The sequence below is a fragment of the Engystomops pustulosus genome, chromosome 2 (assembly GCF_040894005.1).
Source record: "Engystomops pustulosus chromosome 2, aEngPut4.maternal, whole genome shotgun sequence".
NCBI classification, from domain to species: Eukaryota; Metazoa; Chordata; class Amphibia; order Anura; family Leptodactylidae; genus Engystomops; species Engystomops pustulosus.
In genome coordinates, this window is record NC_092412.1 from 69,514,959 (window position 1) to 69,527,676 (window position 12,718).

The following is a 12,718-nucleotide window of genomic DNA, read 5'->3' on the forward strand; positions in this document are numbered from 1 at the left end:
GATGTACAGGTGATTACAAGAGTCCCACTCCCATGTAGGCTGATGCATTTTCATTGCAAAGGTTGAAAGTTGTGGAAGACACTTTCTGTTGCATGTACTGTAGATGAGATTTGTATAGGTACACATAGCAGCTATTTTATATCACAGCAGTTATTACCCATGTGGCTCTGGCCTCAGGCATCTGCCAGTAATTGGTTAATTTACTCAATATTAAATTAGTAGAATTTACCAGTTATCATAAGCATAAGGAGAAAAAGATGGTTTGATGCAGAAGCCATGAGCATGAAAATGGCATAGGGTTGCTTGATGTATAGAACATGTTCAATTAGATATTTCCAGTTTTGGCAACATATACAGATACAGACAATGCAAAAACATTACACAATTTACCTCTGGTACTCCCATTTTTCTACAAGCTTCTAAAAAATTTTCAACATTTCTTCTGCACTTGGCCATGCTAAGCTTAGGCTGAAAAACAAACAATATTACAGATTTTACCACAGTGAACCTAATACAGTGTAGAAAACCGAAAAACACTGTAAAGAATCACATGTACATATTAAAAGTAACTCACATCCTGACTTCTCCCTTCTCGGACTTATTTTGCTTTTCCTACTCTTTTTATAGACTTCTACATAATCTAATGGTGACTGCACGCCATACTACAGGATTGTACAGATGAGATTTTAGAGTTTAGCAAAAATAAAAAAACAAAAAAAACAAGAGAAAAACCAGAAAAAGGGATTTGTGCCTAATTTTATTTTTTTTATTCCCAGTTACAACTGTGAAACCCATTCTCCTCATAGTCACATGCATCAGTTGTATCAGTGGATTTCACATTCATTATCTGGTTGAGCACTGAGGGTGAAATGCAGCCTTCATTTTCTTCACTATGTGTCCCATATGTATAGAGTGTATGCAGTAACTACATTGAATTGGACTTACAACAGCTGGAGAGGGCACATGGATACTCCCTACAGACCGTGGGCGGATTTGATTTACTAAATGACAGAGGACAACTCCATCCATCAAAGCAGATCCCAAGTCTTCAGGAAGACAGAGCTTCAATCTTATTTCAATATTCTAAAGCAAAAGAAATAATACATAAATGTCATTCTTTCATGTCATCACGCTAAATGATAGTGATGTACGATAAGACAAATCTCTTCTTCCTTGTGTAACAGCAGCTATGAACTGTAGCCATGATAACAGCAGGGAGGAAGGAACTCCTTATATCATATATCACTACATATGGTCAGTGCATATGATTGGTCAGTGAAACCACAGTCATCTACTGCTGACCTTAAACATCACTGTGGTCAATAACTGCAGAGTAGATTTGCACTCTCATCCACGTGTCCTATTTGTGCCTTGAAGGGAACCTGTCACCAGGGACCTCATTTTCACTAAAGACAGGTTACAGAAGCCCCTTACACCTGAAGTGCAAATATGACTTTCTGCTCTCTCTAAGCATTTGCATTACAATATAATTGTGTGTTATAACTTACCTTGCAACCCGACCGAATCCTCTGTGTAGTCCTAGGGGTTGTGCTTTGGTTTGGATGCATTTCAAAAAACAACATGTGATTTGTTTTTTCTGCAGACTGCTCAGCTCTTGGCCCCCAATTTTGTGTTGCTGTACAGCACCTCCCTCTCCCACTGAGGGGGAGGGGGGGGGGGGATTTATACATCCCCGAAAGGCTTGTCCCTTGTCAATATATATGTGAAATAAATGTCAAATTGTATACATATGTATATGCTTGTTACTACCCTCTTTCTATATGACATTAAGTAGCTTAAAGGTTATTCTGGTATTTCTAGACCCTTGTACCTCTAAGCACTCTGTGCCTTTGAACCAGAACTCACAGCAACTTTGAATTGACACTTAAAAAAGAACAACTGCTGTCCTTCCGACTACCTCACTGGGGAATAGCAATTCTTTCCATTGTCTTTGAAAACATCACTCTACATTTGGACCCCGGTGTAACAATAATCTCCCACTGATATCAGCTCACCAGGCTGTGAGCTCTGTGAATGAGCAGGAGGAGGAGCTGCACAGGAGCACAAAGGTGGGGGTTGAGAGCTGAGGAGTGAGCAGCACAGACAAGTCACATGTTGTTTTTTGAAATGCATCCAAACCAAACCCCTGGGACTACACAGAGATATTGCCAGGAAACCAGGTAAGTTATCAAACACATTAATATATTGCTGTATTAAAAGAAATTAAACAATACATGCGATTCTTTTAAGCGTAGCAGCATTTCATAAAATTACTAAAATTATACTCAATATTTTCTTTCACTAGGACTCAAATTAGGATCTGAGTGTCTGGTATCAGAATATGAAACTAAATATAAATAAGGAATCTTTACCTCTCGCAGACTGTCTATCAGTTCTTTCTCCTCTCTCATCTGTTCCATTTTTCTTCGCATTGTAAACTGGGGATCTACAGCTTCCAAGTTCCTCTGTGGTCTAATGAAAACTAGAATACGATAAGATAAAAGTTATTTCCAACCATTTCACAAATCTGACAACAAGTCTATGAATAACGCAGTTTGGTCATGGGAATGAATACACAGACACATGGGAAGGAAGCACGGAATGATGTATATAGCATAAAATGACTAGAGCATGCAATCCTCATGTATCACTGTTTATACACATAAATGTAAACTAGCAACATCAAATAAAACCAGCACTTGAAGAGTCATGTTTAAAGGAAACCTACCACTTGAAGTGGTAGTTGTAAGAAGGAAATACCGAGCACCAGCTCAGGGTGAGCTGGTGCCAGAGCTTATTTTTGGTAGTGTTTTAAACCGCTGTATCGCAGTTTAAAACACTTTTTAAAGTTTATAGCCGAAGCTGCTTCGGCGCATGGAGGTGCGCGCTCGCCGCACCATGCGGCCGACCGTGCACACAGCTCTCCTTCACTTCCTATGCGCCAAAGCAGCTTCGGCTATAAAGTTTAAAAAGTGCTTTAAACCACGATACAGCGGTTTAAAACACTACCAAAAATACGCTTCGGCACCAGCTCACCCTGAGCTGGTGCTTGGTATTTCCTTCTTACACCTAGCACTTCAAGTGGTAGGTTTCCTACAAGCATGCTAAAGAGATATAAAGCTGTCATGAATATCCGAGGCCCTGCTATCTGTCTTTTGTCATATAATCAGATATTATCTTATCAGTCAAAATCTATAACAGCTCCTCCAGTAAAGCAATGATTTTGGAATGGAGAGCAAGTACCGTAAAACCTCGTCCTATATACTTCAGGTACACTACTAGTACAGTAGGTGCTCACCATCAGGAGAGTGATATTTAGCCTAAGAGAATATTTCACTTCTAGTGTATTACCCTTTATTTAGAGAGATCTAGTCAGAGAGTTTTAAATTTTTTTCTTAAATTTCCAAAATATTCGTTCTAAAATACATCACTTTTCTTAGAGATTCTTTAACCTTTTCGTAGGCACCGAAGGAGATTCTGGAAAGCCATAATTCTTGAGCTTTTTCTTTGCTAATTTAGCAATGCAGTTCTTACTATTAGCACTTGGATAGAATCCACTCTGGGGCAGCTTCTGTAAGGAATTAGTGGGGAACATTTAGGCCCCTTCCACACTAGCGTTGCATTTCACGTCAGGGTGCAATGCGTGAAAAACTGAAGTTTTTGGCTGCGTTTTTGTTCCATTTTTCCTTGGAGTAATTAGCGTTTTTGCGTTTTTCACACGCGTGTTGTTAGCGTTTTTTTTTGCGTTTTCGGCGCGTTTTTCATGCGCGAGTCAATGGGAGACTCGAGCATTTTTCAGAGGGACCATGGTTTGGGATTAAAATGTGTTATTTAATTGAAAAATAATGTCTTCTGATAAGTTGCAAACATCTGCGATCTATTCTTCACTGTTCCCCGTGTATATTATCTCCCGACAAGTTAGCAGATGTGAAGAACAGTGAAGAATAGAATAAAAACAGTGAACACAGGATCATTTAAGAGAAAAACACAGTGCAGAACACAGTGCAGAATAGATTACAGATGTTCGGCACATCTGCTTACTTGTCGGGAGATACGCGCGGAACGGTGCGCCCAAAATAGCATGTGAAGAACAATATATATGTGTGTGAAGAACACATTGCAGATGTTTAAATACATCTGCAATGTGTTCTTCACACATATATATTGTTCTTCACATGCTATTTTGGGCGCACTGTTCCGCGCGTATCTCCCGACAAGTAAGCAGATGTGCCGAACATCTGTAATCTATTCTGCACTGTGTTCTGCACTGTGTTTTTCTCTTAAATGATCCTGTGTTCACTGTGTTCACTGTTTTTATTCTATTCTTCACTGTTCTTCATTGTGTTTTTTTTAATTAAATGATCGTTCTCGAGCAGGGGAAATACTGTTATTCTGGTCACCTAGCAACCCTTACGTTTAAAACACATTGCACTCGCATTGCACTTGCAATGATTGCGAGTGCAATGCGTTCTTGATGCATCTCCATAGACTTGAATGGGGCGGGAAAAACGCGCGTGACACGCAAAAGTAGAGCATGCTGCGATTTTGACGCGCGTGAAAACGAACGCAAGCACGCGCGTGAAAACCAACGCTAATGAAGAAAGACCCATTGAATACAATGGGACAGAGTGCAATGCAAGTTCTGCGCGTCAAATGCACGCGCAGAACTCGCGCGTGAAAAACGCCAGTGTGGAAGGGGCCTAACTGATAACAGTGCAGTCTGTACTATATGCAGTTAGCCTATGTAGTGTGCTGGGGGCGCCAGAGTGTACCGCTTTTTATTTGGTGCACCTTTAAAATAGGGCTTGCAACACATTTCTGTCAGACTTTCCATGTTAAATGTGTGTGCATCAGAGTGCAATCAGTCTTCAGTCAGAGTTTGTTCAGTGTCTCAGTTTTTCAAACATTTTTTTTGGCAATTTCAATGCATTTTTCATGCGCAGACAATGCACATGAAAAAGACTCAGGACTGAGCTCTATCTTTTCTACGGTAATTGATGCAGGAAAAACACATTGGACTTCCTTGTGTCTCAGAGTGCAATGCGTTTTTGATGCATCTCCATAGACTTGTATGGTGTGTCTTTCAAGTGTGTGACTTACAAAAGTAGACCATGCTGAGATTTAAATGTGCATTAAAAAAAAACACGTGTGTGTGCGTGAAAAAGAATGCAAGTCTGAAAAACCCATTAATTACAATGGGTCAGAGTGCAATGCAAGTTCTGCACATCAAAAGCATGCGCGGAACATGCGCATGAAAAGCGCAAGCCTTAGTAAGGCTGCATTCACACACATGTATGTGGGACGTGTGGCACACGTGTGGCACCGTACCGCTCCGTAGCCCGCGAAAAATGTCCTATCTTTTCCCGTATTACGGCACCGCGGCCATATATCGCTATGGAGAGGGGCCCGGGGTGAGCTCCGCTCACCTTCTCCTCCTCTCCCCGTGGTGCCGTGTGCCCGCCGTGCTACGGTGCGGCGGACACACGCCAGTGTACATGTAGCCTTAGTGTGCCCCATTATGTTCTCTCTGTATAGGTTTTTTCTGGATTCTTCAATATGCCCCCAAACTCCACATATTAATTACTAAAAACTTCCGCAATATGTAAATGTTTATAAATGAGTAGCTTTGTAGTGTATGTGCTATTATTTCCATTACACTCGTCCTTTATAAAAGAGCATAGCTCAAAGAAAATACTGTAGGTGAATGGAAAGTCTTCCATTCCCATAGGATTCCATGTCCTCAATGGTAGATCATGGCACGAATCCTTTACTTATAGCAGGAACAAAAAGACTAAAGATTTAGGGAAATTTCTTTTGCTAAAAATAACAGAAGGCCATGATGGAACCTATCCAACCCAGATAAGAAATTATTCTCAGAAATTGTATTTAGAAGGTGTAATAATAATGTTTGACCACTTGGGGGAAGCATAGGGCAAGTTTCAGCTCCCAGATCAACGTAGTATAGTGTAGTAAAGTGGCTCCATTAAAAATCAAGCAGTGGGAGGCAGACAGGTCACTTACCTAGCCCCCTGTTATACTCAGATTAACATTGCGTTTACATTGTGTTTTGTAAATGCAAATTTTAAAGTAATGTAATTGGGCAAATCACCTATGCTCAGCTTTAGAAATGCATTTCAAAACGCAATGAAAACACCACCATAACGCAACGTGTGACTGCGCCCCCAGGCTGCTTTCACATGTTCCAGTAACCCATGCGTTTTCATACACATCAGAATAGCTGAGAAGAGGAGATTTGCCTAATTACAATGCTGTCAACATTGTGTTTACTACAAAATGCATCCGCATTTGTTAACCCTTATGTTGCAGAATGTGTTAAGATTGCATTAACACGTGTTTGTTAACACTGTCTTAATGCATATGTTAATACCACGTAGACACGTGTTTGCTAACATGTGTGTTAACATTAGGTTAATGCATGCATTTTGTAAATGTAATGTTGACAGAAATGTATTTAGGCAAATCTCTTCTCAGCTGTTGTGATGCATTTGAACACAAACACATACGTTGCCGCAAACAAAACTCTACGTATGCCTAACAAAGCCATTAATTTCTATAGGTGTTTTCACATTGGCTTGTATTTTCAGTGATCCATTGTCCATGGAAAAAATTATGAAACATCCTATTTTTTTCAATGACGCGGATCACGTAGACAATACAAGTCTATGGGTGTGCAAGAAAAACTAATTAAGCATCGTTTTTTTTCACTGATGAGTCTGAGAAATCCGGTGTGATGTTTTCAAAGCAATGTTAAACCTTCAGGTTTTTTGCAAAGTGAAAACCAAAAAAAGAAACAAAATACAGGCAGTCCCTGGGTTACATACAAGATAGGTTCTGTAGGTTTGTCCTTAAGTTGAGTTCGTATGCAAGTTGGAACTGTATACTTTATTATTGTAACCCCATCCAAACAATTGGATTTTAAAAATGCTTTGTTGTCATAAGAACCAGGATTAACAATAAAGCTTAATAGCAGACACCAGTGATAACTGTTACAGCTGTTTATTGTAGCCTAGGACTAAAGTACAGTAAATTACCAACATCTAGAGGTCCGTTTGTAACTAGGGGTCGTATGTAAGTCAGGTGTTCTTAAGTAGGGGACTGCCTGTAAACAATTTTTTTTGTACAAAAAGAAATCTAAAACCTATATAAAATTGCTATTCCCACCATCATACCGTAACCCCCCCACCCTAAAAAAAAAAGTATTTTCTAGCGACCAGTGAAAACGCGTGCAAATGTGTTTTTCTACAATTTCATTGCATTAGTATTTGTTTCCAGCTTTCCAGTAACCAGTAATAAAAAAAAGTTATGGATGTAGGTACTATGGCCTGGAAGATAGAACCATCTGAAAGGACACTCCTCCCGCAGCCTCTAAACTCTTCTCAGGTCATATTCACATGACTTTGTGGGTGATTTTTTTTATTGCTAAGCATGCTTCATTTTACGTAAAAGTAGCAATGGTAGAAAATAAATTTCATATACTGCATGAGGGGCTAGTAGTTTAATGGAGTAAAAAAGAGTCTCTGTAAAGCATATTGGGGCACATTTACTTACCCGGTCCCAAGGTGCGTTGTCCGACGAGGATGAAGTCCGTCGCGATTCACTAAGATCGTACGCTCGATATCCTGCATGTGACTTCCCTGCTGAGGTCCGCCGAAGTTCACCTTCTTCTTCCCGGTCTATGTGAGTGCATGTCTTCCGACACAATTTGAATTTAAAATCCTGCGCTTAGTCCGAATAAGGCGGGTTGTCCGACGGCCACAACCCCCGATTTGTGTCGCATGAATGCAATACAGTACAAGGCTCCATTCACATCACGCACTCAATGTGCATCATGGATGTTTCCAATCAGGGGCGTAACTATAGTGGCAACAGCCATAGTAGTCGCTATGGGGCCCACAGTGTCCTGAAACTAAAACAGGGAGGATGTGCACCCTGTGCACACTGTACAGCATAATATGTATATAACATATATGATGTGTATATACTGTATTGTGTTTATATGCTGTATATGGCACTGTATGTGTGTATATGTGATGTGTATATGTGATGTGTATAAATGTGTGTATGAGTGAAGAACTGATTTTTTATAGGTATATAAATGTGTGTGTATATGAGTGTAATAAGTATATTTTTAATTTGGAAGGGGGCCCCATTCAGTAGTCTGCTATGGGGCCCTGCCTCTCCTAGGTAAACCCCTGTGTGCAATTGCATGCCTATATGACTGCATATATCTGTCACTGGAAAAAAAACACATGTATATAGCGCTATTTTTCTTACACATTTTATTACTAAATGATTTGTCTGGTGAAATGTATACCAGTGAAACATCCATGTGATTTATGATCATCACGACAACATAAAGTAGACAATGAAAAAACCTGTGATGTGCAAATGCATTTCATGGACAGTGAATTACAATATCTGGTTCTTTCCTGTGAACATGCAGCTGCTGTTCCACATCTCTCCACCTACCATTGTCAATGTCTCCGGATGACATGTCCAAGTTATAACTGTCCATATTTTGTGCCTGTGTAAGTTTGTTGAAGGAGATAGGAGGAAGAGTGAGGGACGGGTCTGTAGAAGGGGTGTCAGAGGAGGTCCGTATAAAGCAAAAGAGGACCAGAATAAATCACAGGTACAGCAACAGCATCTCAGAGCACTGAGCAAAGAATAAAGCTGGGTGAGTGCTTCAACATGAACAACTGATGCATAAAGCAACTATAGTCTCTACTGCTTTTCTAGCCGTATGATATCTCATAGACAGTATTACAATATGATAAACTACTGTACATTCAAAGTAGATGCTAGAGGATTTTGGCACAGGAAAATCCTTTATGCAAAATGTTAAATGCCAGCCTTGGCAAATAATGATGTGTGGATTTTAGAGACTACCTAGCCTTTCAACAACATTTGCATACATTAAAATGGAATGGAGAATTAACACTATTTGTCCATTGAATAAAAAGTTTCCTCCTGTAACCTCTCTCTCAAATTCTCAGATGTCTATGAGCTGGTGGATGGGGTCCAGTTGTTATAATGTAAAAAAATAAGAGCATCTCCTTATCTAACTTCTTATCTAACCTCATCAGTAGGATCAAATAAGACTTTATGACGTGAATGAAACACTTGGGGTTAGATAGAAACTTACGACTATCTCCAGCAGTCTCTGTCTGTGTCTCTTTTTACTCACTCCCCTCATAAGTTCTACACTGACTTCTATATTATCTGTGATAAGGTAACAATAAATTTAACAGTAATTTAAAAATCTATTTAACAGTAAATATCAGGAGGAAATGAGGAAAATGGCCAAAGGACAAGATATTGAAGAAAGAAATACTCTCTGATAAGATGTTTAATAAAAAGCTATAAAGCAGTGATGGCTCACCTAGAGGTGACACAACAAGACGTTTTTGCTGACACACAGCAAGCTGTGGCGGTGTATCCATTACAGTTACCGCTCAGCAATACTGAGAGACATGAACACCCCGTCAGAGACAGTTAACCCTGCCAAGACCTCACTGTGCTCCATTTTACCCCATACTTTTTTTTACGAATTTTTGAAACTTTTGAAGCCCAAAAGGTTGAACATCACTGCTATAAAGTCTTTTCACATTGTAAAAGCTTTTACCTACCAGATCGTGGTTTTAAACCAAAGGTTGATGCGCTGTGTAATGGGGACATGGTAGGGGTGCCATCTTCTGCCTGTGGTGGAAAAAATAGTTCAATATTCTAATATAGTGCTCTAAATTTACAAGTTCATAATAAGGGGGATATAATCCAAGCCTATTACACCTAAAGAAGTGTGTCTGGAAGGGAAGCTAAGCTATAGAGCATTCCATAAATATCAAAGTATTTCCATTGTCACAGCTGCATTAGATAGGTAGCATTACATACAAGGTTAGAGAAGCCCAACACACAACTTCAATTTACAACCAAGATAGGTACAGCTCACAACCTACCTCGTCTTGAGAGTTATAACATGTTTCAGTCTCATTCATCTCATTCTGTGCAGTAAAAAAACGTTACTAGGTTAGTATATTAGACACACAGGCCTCCTGTCCCTGTAGAAAAGGGATTAGAAAAAGTGAGAGAGAACTAGATAATACAAGACACAACCCATGGACAAAAGTGGTGGCACTCCTGAAAACTGCAAACCCTTTTACTAGTGTCACAAACCCTAAGCATTACTCTATGGGCAAAAGTAAAGAAACCCATTACAGTTAAAGGGAATCTACCATCAAAATCCATCATGATAAACCAGGGGCCCTTACTCATAAGTGAGTCCATGCCCTCCTTCCTTCTAAAATCTACATTTATAATAATTCTAATGAGCCAGAAGGGCTCCTACAGAGCCCCTCTATGCTCTGTCTTTGCAAGCCGTCACACTGTCTCACCCCCCCCCCTTCCCTTGGTGCTACTGCTGTGAGAATACAGCAGGAAGACTGATAGGGGGTGAGACAGTGTAACAACTTGTGGCGACTTAGCAATTTTAAAAGTTGATTTCAAAAGGAAAGAGGCCATGGTAACAAATATAAGATGATTACCACAGTCACTGTGCCTGGATCTATGAGTAAGTGCCCCTGGTTTATCATGAATTTTGATAGTAGATTTCCTAAAAATGTTATTCTAGATAACCACTATTGCATTAGAGTTTGAGTTTAATTATTTAATTGCTACCATTTTGTTGAACATTAAATTTTATTATAATCTTTTAATGACATTTTTTAAGCAGGCAGAATGAACAAACACAGCAATGTTGTCATTCTTCTCCTTTATTATGCCATAATATTTTTGTTTATTCCAGATAAAATATGATGTGGACCTTATTGTTCTTCTGTTATTTTATGGTCATATAAAGCTACATTGTTACATTATGTTATTATAAACACATGCTATGGACATTTATTTACCTGCAGTATTGGAGACATCTGTAGTTCTACTTGGCCACTGGAAGAAAGACATAAAAGTCACTGATCTGTGGATATAATTTAGCTTTCTATTTCATATACTTCACCATAAGAATAAAACACACTTCACAGTAGTCCTATTCACAGTGGGAGTAGCTTGTAAACTGTACAGCTCTGTGCTATCTTCCATTTCCATTCTTAGCCTGAAGGAAATATAAAAAAGGTAAAAAAAATCTATATATTATAAAAATATATAATAGCAAAGTTATCTGTTTACTGAACAATATAAGTAACAATATGACAAAGTGAGAAAAATGCAGCTCTGTAATGTTTGGATCCACAATCAGATTTTTTCTGATAAAGAGAGACTACATTTTACCCATCCTGGTGGCTTCTTCCGAGTGCCGAACCTTTGCTTATCTTTTACAAAACCAGAAGAAGGATATAAAGAAAAAGTGTTTTGATCTATTGCTTATGTTTTATTTTGAGATGTTGTCCCATCTCTTCATAGATTTTTTAAGTACTGTACATAAAAAAAGTGAAAACACTAACATTATGGACACATGAGCTGTACCCCCAGTGGATTAGTAACCAGAAACATATAATCATCTACTCACTTCCATATACAATGACACCAAGAGATCTGCAGAGATTCCTTCAACCAAATTTAGCCATGGAAACTTTTAGGTTAATCTTTCCTTCCATGTGGTCAAAGCCAAAAGCCCAATTTGGATGGAAGTATTCAGATCTCAAATTTACTTTAACATTTGTATGTTTAAACCAGAAATGAAATCCATATCAAGAAAAACGACAATACAACTATTTGCAGCTTTTCCAAGTTCCAATCAATGCTTTCAGAGGAGTGTAATGTTATTCAGATTTCCTTTTAATTTTAATTCTTAAATCAACTACAGTATTTTTCAGACTATAAGGCGCACCAGAGTAAAAGGCGCACCATCAATAAATGCCTGCTAAAACGTCTATGTTCATATATAATGAGCACCGGATTATAAGGTGCCCCGGATTATAAGGATGAATGACCAGCAGGTGGCAGACCTGTTCAAGGAAGCTGTTGTCTGTAAGTCAGTTCATATATAAGGCGCACTGGACTATAAGGCGCACCTTTGATTTCTGAGAAATTCAAAGGATTTTTTGTGCACCTTATAGTCTGAAAAATACGGTACTAAGTGTTGGCCTTATAAATACCAAAAAAACTGAATGATTTTTATGCAATCTCAGTGATGAGACCCCCTTGAATCACAAGAATGGGGGTCTATTTTACCCCTGTTGTACCCCAGATGAATAGAGCAGCTAGTCATGCATGTGCCCTGGTGCTCTATTCATCTCTTTGGCGCTAAGCTAGATAGCCAAGCGCCATGCTCAGCTATCTCCATTAGTTTCATAGACACTGAATGGAGCGTCAGCTTACATGTGTGACCAGCCACCCCATTCTTATATGGTACAACTGACCCACATTCTCATGATCTGTAGGGGTCCCATCACTGAGACCCCACAATCAACAAATTGGCCCCGATCCTATGGCAATGGGCTAACATGTCACTGGACAACCTCTTTAACCTGACTCAAAACACATTAACAGTAGAGTGGGAGAAAGTATTAACTCAAACTTGTCAATGGCTTTTATATGTCAACAACATATCCAGGTACAGAAAATCTGATAATTTTACTTTACCTTGTGGGGTCCTGTAACATATCAACAGCTTCCCTTAATTGATCTATCATTCCAGAATTAATTTCTTTACTTTCTGAACATGTAGTGCTACAAGACAAAT

The 12,718-nt window shown here is 39.1% G+C and overlaps 1 protein-coding gene across 3 annotated transcripts in view; it reads right to left on the bottom strand.

Annotated features, from left to right (window-relative positions):
• Window positions 1-12,718, bottom strand: part of LRCH1 (leucine rich repeats and calponin homology domain containing 1) — a 102,437-nt gene that overhangs the window by 13,492 nt on the left and 76,227 nt on the right. For 2 of the 3 annotated variants that reach the window (XM_072135224.1, XM_072135226.1), the window contains exons 11-19: window positions 12,619-12,705; window positions 11,051-11,128; window positions 10,929-10,965; window positions 9,978-10,022; window positions 9,651-9,720; window positions 8,491-8,592; window positions 2,373-2,482; window positions 946-1,083; window positions 391-468 (exon numbers count right to left, since the gene is read on the bottom strand). In XM_072135224.1, coding sequence (XP_071991325.1) covers window positions 391-468; window positions 946-1,083; window positions 2,373-2,482; window positions 8,491-8,592; window positions 9,651-9,720; window positions 9,978-10,022; window positions 10,929-10,965; window positions 11,051-11,128; window positions 12,619-12,705 — 745 coding nt within the window. The remainder of the gene's footprint in view (window positions 1-390; window positions 469-945; window positions 1,084-2,372; window positions 2,483-8,490; window positions 8,593-9,650; window positions 9,721-9,977; window positions 10,023-10,928; window positions 10,966-11,050; window positions 11,129-12,618; window positions 12,706-12,718) is intronic. The other variant, XM_072135225.1, reaches the window with a different exon arrangement.